The 12476-nt window shown below is 39.0% G+C and overlaps 1 protein-coding gene across 1 annotated transcript in view; it reads left to right on the forward strand.

Moving 5' to 3' along the window:
- The window catches only part of il1rapl1a (interleukin 1 receptor accessory protein-like 1a), a 90917-nt gene that overhangs the window by 16467 nt on the left and 61974 nt on the right, over positions 1–12476 (forward strand). The window contains exon 2 of the mRNA XM_016454194.1: positions 9259–9356. Within this exon, the coding sequence (XP_016309680.1) occupies positions 9272–9356 (85 nt within the window). The 5' untranslated portion in view covers positions 9259–9271. The remainder of the gene's footprint in view (positions 1–9258; positions 9357–12476) is intronic.

The following is a 12476-nucleotide window of genomic DNA, read 5'->3' on the forward strand; positions in this document are numbered from 1 at the left end:
GAGGGGCTGCCATCCTCCATCGTCGCCATGGCTGGAGAATCCCTCACCTCCGCCTCCAGCCTCCAAGGCCCGGAATCTGCCTCGGCCTGTTAACCCGTCGGCTCCACCATGGCTCCTAGCTCCCTCCTCTCCACCATGGCCCGGCAGTCCACTAGCTCCGCCGGACTCCCTCGTTCCTCCGGCTCTGCCTTGGTCTGGCGTCGACCATCCTGCGTCTCGGGACTCCACTCCGCTGGCTTCGCCTCGTCCCTCCGGCTCCGTCAGGTCGCCGGCACCATCTGCTCCGCCTTGGACCTCCAGATCCTCCCTGTCGCCCTGGCTCATCGGCTCTCCATCTCCGCCTCAGGCTCCTCCACCACCTGCACCGCCGCCGCTGGTCGGCTCCCTGGAGTCGGCGGCCATTCCTCCTCCATGGCTCCTCCCTCCGTCGGCTCCACCGTGGGTCACCATCATGGCTGTGGCCTGGGTCCTGCTTGGCTCCTCCTGCTCCAAGTTCCTCCTGTTTCCTCCCTGGCTCCTTCCTCCATCGTCACCTCCCTGGTCTCTGTCTGCCGGCCCCCTCCCGGGAGTCCATCCTCCTCCTGAGCCACCTCCCAAGTTCCCACCCGTGCCCCCCCTGTTTTTCTACGGCGCGAGGACGCACCTTCCGGGAGGGGGACGATATGTCAGGATCATGGACCTGTTTTGTTATGTTTTGCCCCTGTTTCTGTGTTCCCTTTTTTGGTCATGTTCCTGTCCTCGTTTAGTTAATTAGTCATTCTGTGCACCTGTGTTAAGTAATTAGCCCTTGTATTTAAGTTCCTGTTTGCTCAGTCTTCCTTTGTGTTTCTTCGTGCCCGTGCTCCAGCGAATTGTGACAGTTATAGGTTGTTTTTTTTTTGGAATTAGGTTGGTTATTCATAGTATTAATATGAATGACATGGCTCAGATCATTTGGCAAGAATTAGATGAGAACGTTTGAGTCCATATTGAAATCTCTGACGTTTCATTGCAGTAACTAAGCAAATCGTGCTGCTTGAGAAGCCGTTGAGAGCCTCTTCTGAAACTCAAGGGGGAATACTTGTGAGATTACTGGGGTCTTTTCAGCAGACAAGTCTGAGAAGCAGGAGACTGAAACAGCTCAGCCAACAATAGTATTCTCAATTGTATATTAACTCAAAACAGTAAACTAGAATGTATTGATTGAAACTGATAATCAACATACAAATTGCTATGGCCCCATGGCTCACTTCTTAAGCAACTGTGCTCGACAGAAAAATGTCAGTTACAAAAAACTCATGTCATGTTTTTGTGACAACTTGCCTCAGCCCTTTTTATGTATGTGCACCAGTGATTAGAAATAGTCCAAGGAATTAAAATGTAAACAAATATATGAAACATCAGTCATAGTTATTGCAAATTTATCAAAAGTAGACCTATACATAAATTAATATGCAAATAACATGTTTAGGTCACAACAGCATCTGTTTCTGAATTAATTCAGAATTCATTTATTTGGCATAATTGTTTAATTTCAAAGCTTATTAGCTCAGCCTACTCTACTAGAATGGTAACATTCTTTTATATCATTCTAACAAGTTATATAATTCCAATCAAGACCATGGCTCGCTGGAGTCAGAATGTAAAAATACTATTCAGGAATTAAAAACATTATGCTGGTTGCACATTGTATATTTGTTCTATCATCATACATGCAGTTAACTAGTATAAATTCATACATATCTGTAATTTTTCATGCATTGGAGGATAGTTTGGTTTTGCATAAATAGCTCATTTGACTAATTTATCCATTCATGATGTGCCAGTGGCAGGGTTCTCACTCATGAAAAACCAGAGAATTATAAAATGGTGATTTCCAGGCCTGTAAAAGTCATGGAAGTCAATTAAATCTCAAAAGTCATTGAAGGTTCTATAGTGAGCATAAAAATCATTCTATAAATATCATTATCTTCTTCTGTAGCCAGTGTGAGAGTAGCGGCCTTCAAATCTCACAGACTAGAATACGTCAAATCAGCAATGTTTTTCAAGCTTCAAAAACAACTGCAGTAGTCAGTAGGAGTGGGAGCCCTGCAGATATATACACCTTTCATCATGTAAAGTCATGTCAGATGTAATTTAAATTGAAAACCTTATGTTTCCTGCACATAGCTCTTTTCTTCTCTCTCATTGTTATCCATTATCTTTGCTAGCCCTTTGACCACCTATTATCTTGTCTTTTTTTTTTTTGACTCCTGACTGAGAATGAGTGTGTCTGGTGAGGGGATTAGCGGTGCTGTGTCTGGAGGTGGTGTAGGAGAGCAGTAATACTCAATAATTAATCACCATCAGCAGCGCAGAGCATGGAAGAGTACTCAGGGGTCCCTTGTTAGCTGGGGCCGATCAGTGAAGTGTGAACAGTCTGCAAGCCCTTTTAAACCACATACACACCTGATCAATATTCTGAATTTCAATTCATGCTAAGGGCACGGAAAGACCGTTAGTGTTCTCTGACTTTTTCATGGCTGTGATGTATGGTGAGGGTACAGCACCTGTAGTCAAGGTTACATGTGCACTAACAAGTCAGTGTCATAAAAAAAATCTTTCAGGAGTCCATATTTGAGTCTATATTTATTGTTTCTCATTTCCTGCTTTCGCACTCAGTCACGCACACACACACTTTATGCCCCCGAGCGTGTTCGACTTCTACTCTGATATTTGGCTGGCACGAGAAAGCTGGAACTGCCACAATAAATAATGGAGTCCACAAAGACCGGCGTGGTCTTTATCTTTTTCCCCCCTCATTCTTTTATAAATACAAGCCCACACATACAATAACACAAACACACACATGCACACACGTCTATTTGGCTCTCCTGTGAACCGTCATATGTCTGAATATAGATGTGGCTCAGGTTATCCTTGAGTCATTCGTTCTGCTGTCTCGTAAGTGTGTGTGTGTGGGGGGGGTTTTAACGATGTGTGTATCTCTGTTCATAACGCAGCTCTCTTCCTCCAGGGGCACTGTTATATTTACCGCATGGTAAATGTGTTGACTGTCAGGCCTGGAGATGTGGAGAGTTTAAATTGGATTAAATCATAAAATCACCACATCAATCATTCACAGCTGGGCCCGCCGCCACACGCCTGTCCATGTGCATGTGTGTGAGCGACCGTACATGTGTATGTGGATATTAGCTGCAATGAGAAATGAGGAAGACCTTCTGTGTACGCCTCTAACTGGACGGTGATTGAATTGCCAATTGTGAGTGGGGAAAAAAGCAGTGCTCATTTGGACTGATTTGATCTTAAAAGTGTTCAGTCTGGCAGATGATTAGGTGACTGTGTGATTTAACAGGTGACTGAATGATTGGGGATGATTAGTGTTATTTGTTAAGTCACGCATCTCTAGCATCACTTTTTAAAAAAGCGTTAACCCTAAGGCTGGAAATATGGCACATAACTCATCCCACATTGTTTGTTTGTACTACCTTGAATCATGCGGCTTGTTGAGGAGAGGCATGTTTGTTACTTTTCTAAGCAACTGAAATATATATAGAGAGAATATAAATGCAAAACAGCAAATTACATAAAATTAAGCAAATTAAATTATGTATTTTATATAATGCATAATATACAGTGGGTACGGAAAGTATTCAGACCCCCTTAAATTTTCCACTCTTTGTTATATTGCAGCCATTTGCTATAATTTACCTGTTTTTCTTATTTGCTCATTTATTTTTTGTGCTAAAATGGGATGAAAAATCTTGTTGAAGCTATATATTTAGATTAAGGGATAGTGTTCTGAGTGACACTACATGTCAGTCAGAACACCTCAGTAACCGCATAGCAACACCCTGGCAACCACCCACTACAGTCTAGTATCATTGCAGCAAGTTTTGCATGGGAAGGCCCTACTTAATAATCAACAAAATCTCATGGTAGTTTATAACTGTTTTACATTTTGCTGAACTGTTTGCAAATTCATATGAATTTGTATGATCTTGTTCATGTTTTCCTACAATCTGCTTACGCCCCAGTTACAGTTACTTTTAATGTTTTTTCCCCCCCTAAAAATTATGGGTGGGAGAAAATATTGATTCTCCGATGCAATGCGATTCTCTCTTCAACGATTCTGAATCTGATTCTGCTTATATAATTTAATAAAAATGCATAAAATAAATGTGATATAAAATTTATATGAAAATGTAGCCATGTGAGTAATATAAAAAATTGAGGATGCAACACATCGTGATGCATCGTGATATCGAATTGAATCGAATCATTGGCATGATAATTGTAATCAAATCGAATTGTGAAACCAGTGAAGATTCATACCCCTAATAAAAATTTACATTTTCAGCTGATTCACATTGTACAATTTCATCTGAAATCAACATATTAACATTTTTCTGTGAAATCTGGTTGGCCATAATTTATTTTTGTTATTTACTTACTCTTATGACATACCAAGCTTGTATGGCTTTCTTTGTTTTTTGCACTGGTTGCTGTTTTCAATGCAATTATAATGAATGTGGACTGGAACTTTTAAGCTTTAAAATGGATTATAAAGTATCAGAAATGTCCCATATGATATGTCATATTAAAAAAAAAAAAACACTAAAGGCCTTTCCACACTGAGCGCAATGCGAAAAAAGCGAGGCGTATCGCCGACGAACGGTGCTTTCACACAGAGCACGAAACGATTGTTCGCCTTCTGCTAATTCACGTCTGCACGCTAGGTGGCGCTGAACAACAATGCATTTTTCCTCAAATATGTATCTCGTATATGGATTTAACATCTAAATTAAGATAAAGTTTGGCTCTACGCCAGAAACACAAACTATCTATAATGCTTACAAGAATAGGCTACATCCTAAAATATAATTAGAAGTACAATTATCATCAAGCAACACTTGAAAATTTATTTACTTACCCACTTTAAACCATCATCGAGTGCTTGTAATAACTTCCGATTGTGATCTATAGTTGATTTTGATTCTATAATAAGCAGACACATGCACTCTTTGTATGTTTAATAACGCTACACTGCTAATATTTGTCATAAACATCCTTTATTGCTATAAAAATACCATGAGCTGCATACAAAACACATACAGAAAATATATCATCATAATCATGTCTATTTGCTTTCATATTTCATGTGTAGAAAAAGAGTGAACGCGCTCTGACTCAACACTCGCACACGAGGAAGAAAACGGACAGTGCTCTACAGATCACATAATTCAGTGGAGAATTAATAGAAATGTTATTCTGTATAAAGAACGTGAGAATAAATCTGTTCTCAAATACCAACGATAACAAGAACTCAGCATCCACTCTCTTCTCTTATCCGGGATACTCTTCTACGGTGTTTGTGTTCACTGGTTTTCGAAACAGCGCTACCATTCTCACGCTTTTGTGCAACAGCAGCTGCTCTGGTCACATGATCCTAGCTCAAATCTTATTGGAAGGCACGTGTTTTCGCTTTACGAAACTGAAAAGATTTGTCGGACTGGTGCGAAAAAAAAACATTCGCATTTTTGGTTGCGAATGTTCACGGTCTACAGGTGCATCTCAATAAATTAGAATGTCGTGGAAAAGTTCATTTATTTCAGTAATTCAACTCAAATTGTGAAACTCGTGCCATGACATTCTAATTTATTGAGATGCACCTGTATGTGGAAGCATCCATAGAAATGTATTTATTCCAGTGCGTCATCGCATCCGATATTCGTTTCGCTTTTTCGCGCTCAGTGTGGAAAGGCCTTAAGGTTGTGTGAGGAACATATGGAAGTCATTGTTCACTGATCATTTTCTCCTCCATATTATTTGTTGTGATTCATTGAGAGAGCTGAACTGACCATATCAGTCAGATTTGTGAACGAATCATTCACATTTTGTGAACTGGATTAACCAATTCATTAAAGAGATCTGACTTGAAAAACAATCAATTCACAATTTAGACATTGCTGCTTCCTGGAATAAAACATCAGAGGACGGATATCAAGATTTTCAGTTAATAATTGCCTAAATGGGTCTGTTCCAGAACAGTCCTATAAAATGAACCTTTTATGTTTCACTGAGGAAAGAAAGTCGTTTGGGTTTGTAACAGCATGAGGATGAGTAAATGTTGGGTGAACTATCCCTTTAATTAAAGCCGTAATAAGTGATCTCATGCACTTTAACTGGTGGCTGTGAAAATGTGAAATCTTTATATTCTACATTTTCTCATTTTTTTTTCTCTCTCTGTCTCTCTCTCTCCTCTCTCAGAACCCTGAGATTATGTGTGGGAGAGGGATGATAAGCCATTTAAAGACATCACAAGAGCACTCTCTCTCTTTCGCCCCTTTGCCTTTTTAACACACACACACACACACACACACACACACACACACAAAATAAAGTCTATTAACCTCTCAAATGCTACTGTTCCTGATGGGATTTAGGCCTTCCAGTGTCTGAATTTGGCATGCAATTCATCATCAGTAGAATGTTATTGTAAGATAATTACGGATGAAGAGGAAGGGTTTGCACACACTTAAGTTTACATTAATTATTTGAAAAAAGACGGGAAGCAGGGAATATAGGTGTTATTTGATTAGATATAACAAGTCTTAGAGGGAATTCCAAGAATACCATATAGCTGCAGGGAGTAATTTAGAGGTCTGCGTTAAAGTGACAGAAGCAGTGCATCATGGGGGAGTCATGTGACACGACTGTGAAATGAATTATTAACCTGAAATGATGTTAAGGTGCTTTATCAGCTGGAGACTTCAAATAAAACCGTAAACAGTGGTGATTATGGGTGGTTGACATGTATATGCAGTACTTGTGTTTTGAGAAATGTATTTTTCACACTGTATTCATTTATATTAACTGCAAAAAGCTAAACGTTTGTTAAAAATGGTGAAAAACAGTTACAGCAATTAAAATATACCCTTTTCCTTATCCTTTAATGTATTATTTACCTAAAATCTTGAAAAATGTTCATTGTGACGAGAGGGGCGGAGCCGAGAGCCGTGGGAACGGAGCGAGGCTGGTGGAGTAAATGCTAATGCACGACACCTGCGCCACTCACCGGTCTCGAGTCCAACACTGTCGTCACTCCTCCTTTTATCCTTCCGGAGCTCCTCCGTGGGACTCGAGACCGGTGAGTGGCGCAGGTGTCGTGCATTAGCATTTACTCCACCGGCCTTGCTCCGTTCCCACGGCTCTCGGCCCCGCCCCTCTCGTCACATTCATGTTCCTTGTTAACCATCCATATATATTTGCCTTTGAATCCAGTTACCAAACTCTGTGCCTCTTTATTAATGAATATATCAGTCAAATTTGGGTTCAATAGACTTGCGCATAGCATTCAGATATCTAGTTCGCCTCTCTGATAGTGCTCATCATTTGTTCTTACACTTTAAAGGGAGATGATACACTAAATCATTACTGCATATCTTTTTTTTTCCTGACCTCTTTGTTAACGAGTTTAATTAATTTTCTTAAAATGTTACACACCCAGAGTTCTTTTTAATAATCGTGGGTGTCCTACATTACTCAAACTTTTAAGAAACACCCATTCAAGGAGAGAGGACAAAGCAATCAGTGTGTGCTTATTCTCCGATGGAAATGGTTTGGATGCCCTCTGAAAACAGGCTTCTATAACCTCTCAGGTGGGAGAATTGTGTGGACGTTGTGCACAGACAGCAAACATGAACACAGAATGCAGGTGATTGAGTGGCTTCGTGGGAAGGCAGAGAAATCAGATAAAATATGAAGAAGTCATACTTTAATATGATTTTACCAAGAAAGAAATGCTTAAAGATTGTATCTCTCTTAGCTTTGTATCACACATATACATATATATGGAGAAAGTAAGAAAGCAAAAATGTCTGAATTCCAGAGAAATTTAATTTTGCGTACTTTACACATTATTGCTGGAACTTTGTACATAAAGCAAGTACATGGAGAGCAGAAAGTTATTATAAATACATATATTTGGGGGCCATTTGCCATTTCTATTATGAAAAATTATGTATTGCTCTGATTAGTATATTCAGATATGCTTTAATTATTCATACATATATTCATGAAATAATCATTTTTTATTTTACAGTGCAGTTGTATTATAATAATGCAGATTATGATGATGATTATTGTTAATATTATTATTACTATATAATCCCCATCAGAGCTCCTCACACATGATGTGAAGAATCTGAGGCAACAGAGTTTCAGTTGATAAGAAAATGATCAAAATTAAATGAACTTGGATTCTGTTCAAATTATATGGCCTTAATGTGGTGATTCTTGAGTGTTGCTATGTGGTCAGTAAAACCAACTAGATTTGTACATTTCTGAATAAATTTTGAGTGGGTGGTTGCTATTCTTGAGTGTTTTTTAGTATGTTGCTATGTGGTTGCTAAGGTATACTGAGGGGTGTTTTAAAGCAACAAGCCTCAAGAAGCCATGGTTTACAGTGATTTTTAGAACAGCTAAGGGATGTTGTTATACCGGGCAAGATCTCATAAAATAAACACAAAGCAATAAAAATCTATTAATTTATTGGTAACAAATAACCATTTTTTCACCAAGTTCTTCAGCAATGTCTAGCAGCAACGAAGTAATACTGATGTAATAAGGTCAAAGGTTTGTTTATAGAGTATTTTACAACGTCTTCGAATGTGGCTCAGCCAATCATAATCAAGAATCGGAATTATCCATTTTACATACTATATTAAAAACCATTATATTATATATTGCTAATCGGATGGTAATGTATACTGAGTGTTTTTAGCATGTTGCTTTGGTGTTCTGGGTGTTTGCTTACTAGCCCAGATCAAAATAGCACAGCAAATCTCTATAGTATTGTTTAATGTAAGTCTATGGGGTTTTTCCAACAGTATTATCACTCAAAAACTGCCCAGTCATTTAAAAAAAATATTCTGTAAACCAGTAGGGGACTGCAATAATAATAATGTTTTCGAATAGATTTCTTAAACACACTCTTCTATTGTTCCAGTAAAGTAGTCCTGCCCCAAATTCACGCCATTGGTTGAGTCAGAAGTTAAAATGTCGGGCCGCTCAAACAAACAGAGCAGTGTTTGACAGCGTCACCGTCTTTACCCACTTCACGAAGTCAGCCTACTGGGTTTTAACATCGACAAAATTACACACTTCACCTTTAAATCTTGTGTTTGGCAGAAAAGCAAATGCAGGTCTGGACGTGGGTAGCTTGTGCTTGTATGTTGCCTGTATGACATGTGAGGTTTCTATCTGTGTCTCTGTCAGGCTGGAGAGGAAGATGACAGCTCTCAACCCAGTGCTGTTCCTGCTCTGCGGTGTCTCTGTGTCTCTGACTCTGAAGGTGGTGTCAAAGAGAGGCTCAGGTATGTCCAATTTCTGTCTGTCTCTCTCTCTCTCTCTCTCTCATTACTCTCATTACAAGGGCTTGCTCTTCGCATTAAAGTGTAACATCAAATATTATTTCACGGCGTAATGAAAGCTGCTATGCTAAACTGCTCTCACCGGCCATGTGACTGTACATATTAAAGCTTAATTTAATGCAGCATTGATTGTGAAGGTCATTCTTGTGTGCTGAGATAGTGAGTGTGTATGTGTGCTTTCCTTTACGCACAAGTAGGCAAGTACATAATCACCAAACTGCGCACACACACAAATGGGAACACATGTAAATACACACATACATTTTGCAACAGAGAACAGGTTGGGAAGAGAGCAGTGCCAGCCCATCTGTCAGAGGTGATACTCTAATGTGTGTGAGGGAGGGTGTGTGGGGGGGTGAGCGAGAAAATGTGTGTGTGTGTATGGCTGACTCGGAAAAAGAGCATAAAATGTGAGCCAAGACCACCATGTACTCCAGATAATTAGGTGCAGGGAGGTGTTATGAGTTAAACTGCAGTTTTATGTTCCTCTGGACCAAAATTTGTATTTCCTGATACCTCCGTTTTCTCCTGTAGCATAATGACAACACAAAAAAGAGTTACTCAATTACTGAAACTCAAGGTGTTCACTGAAAATGATCTAAAAATATAAACCCTATTTCAGCATTGGCTGAAGAAACAGTTATTATGTATAGTCTGATGGAAACTGGCGGGAGTCTTTTAAGGACAATTTCAGCATCTTGCCTTAAAGTCAGCATGAAATGGCATTCGCAACCCATTATACTTCCATAAGTAGCCATATTTCTGATTGAAACAGGATATTCAAGCAGAAAAAAATGTAGAATGGCAGTTGATTTTATCTGTAAGCACTTGATTGGATTGTGAAAAGTGGTCGTTATGTACCAGAATAGAGCCAGATCTGCATGGGTGTTTGCTAAAACAGTTCTTAAATTGCTATTTGGTTTTTGGTTATCCAATTCATTCCAAAATCAAGCAACAAGGAAAGTCAATTCAGAGATGAAATGATGATGAAAGATTCTTTTTTGGAATGGCATTCTTTTTGACCCATCAGAATGTTATAACTTGATCTTCTTCACTGGTGTGGACTTCCAGTCATTTAGTCCACTTAAACCTCTATCCATTTTTGCAATCGACTGCAAGCTTACATTCAGATCTGCTATTTTAAGAATCTAGCACTAGTTTATGTTGCACTGGTTGTCTTAGAATAAAATTGGTCCATAGTGGCATAGATAAGTTTTAGGTATTGATTCCATTGTTGAAATGTGCTATTCACAGTCAGCCACCATTGATTCATTGCATAAACAAAGGTTACCTGATAACAAAAGGGTTACCAAGACAATGAGGAGTATCTGGTTGGTCATGTGCTCTCAGCTTATAGTGACCACCATATGTAGAATAAAAAAGCTTTAATAAGGCAAATGATATTCAATTCAATTCAATTCAAGTTTATTTGTATAGCGCTTTTCACGCGTGTTAAATGATATCTCATGTTAGTGTCCATGATTTTAAACTGCTCACTAAAGAAGTAATATTCTTTTCTGCTGGGGTAAAACTTTTAATTTTAAGAAATGTTAAGAATGTGCAATGTTAAGAAAGTAAATAGAGCCCATTTTGATTTCATGGTGACTTTAAAAAGCATGTTTCAAAGTACAGTCATCTTATGAGAACGCACCTCAATGCAGCCTTGAAAAGACACTCGAAATCCACACGTTTGAAATCACTTAAAGCACAGCCTTACGAAGACCTTTGACCATGGGGGTGTTGAAGGCACACTACTTTAAAGGTTTTTTGAAGGCACTCTAAAATTACAGTGGTGCAGGACTGCCACCGACCGCTGTGTGATGAAAGCATGCCGGATGTAATGTCTAGTACATGTACTCAAGATGTACTCAAATTTGTACATGCTGGCTTTCCTCTTATAGGAATGTCTGAGGACAACGTCTGTTGCTTGCTGTTGATTACCAAAAATAATATTTTTGATGCACTCCTCTGTAAAAAAAAAAAGAATGGGATTTAGTTTACAGTAATACACAGACTATAGCAACCATTGCAGAGCGTTTTCTCCTTAAAAGAACAGTGTATCAAAGACAGTCTTAAAATGTGGTTTAAAACCACCCTTGTTCCCTACCATCACAAACATGTAACCAATCTTGTCAACTTGCAGGGTGGGGCTTTTCATATCATTTGCTGTCTGGGATGGCAAAAGGGAACATGGTTTGTGTAACTTTAGCAACACATTATTAGCTGTTTAATAACATAGTCAAGCCAAAGGCTAATGATATCAATTTTCTTTGTGTTGTAGAGAGCGATACATAAAATGCATTACCATTCTTATTAGGGCTGTCAGTTTAACGTGTTAACTTAATGAATTAGTTATGAAAAAATAACACAAATAAAAAATTTTAATGCAGTTAACGCACTGGCCCTGCCCCCAGACCTGTAGGTCACCTTACATTTCACATAGTTGACTGTTGACAAAAATATGATGCAGGGAAACAACTCCATAAATGCAGTTATGCCCTAAAATTCAAGATATTGGGGCAAAATTGCCCCTGTATGCGTTTTTGTCTCATATTTATATCATACCATATCACACACGAGTGCTGATTTTGTCCCGAATATCACGAGTTTAAATGTGATTTATACAACAGTTCAGTAAATAAGTTGATATTTTTAAGCACAATCATGTGTTTTTGCTAAATTTTGCAGAGAACATATTACCTTTTAAGTAGGGATGCACCGATACCACTTTTTCCAGTACTTGCCCGTTATCGATATTTTTATTGCATTTGTAAATTTTTTAAATATTGGGTACAGAAACCAAAAGGGTATGTATAATGTTAGTTGGTGCGCATCTGTGCCGCCGCGCGCTCAATCCACTCAGAGTCAGCGTGCTTTGTTTATCAGCTCGCGCACATCAGCTATACAGGCATTAATACTGAATATTTTATAGTCATTGCATGCATATACTTCGTAGACATCTTTAATCTCTAATAACTCCATTCTGCTGTCTGTTGTCGGTGTTTCTTTGTCTGAATATGGCGCTTATCACATGCTGTGTGGTATCGGCGTTTGGTATCGGGG

Source organism: Sinocyclocheilus anshuiensis, unplaced genomic scaffold, assembly GCF_001515605.1.
Source record: "Sinocyclocheilus anshuiensis isolate Anshui unplaced genomic scaffold, SAMN03320099.WGS_v1.1 scaffold976, whole genome shotgun sequence".
In the NCBI taxonomy this organism is placed as follows: domain Eukaryota; kingdom Metazoa; phylum Chordata; class Actinopteri; order Cypriniformes; family Cyprinidae; genus Sinocyclocheilus; species Sinocyclocheilus anshuiensis.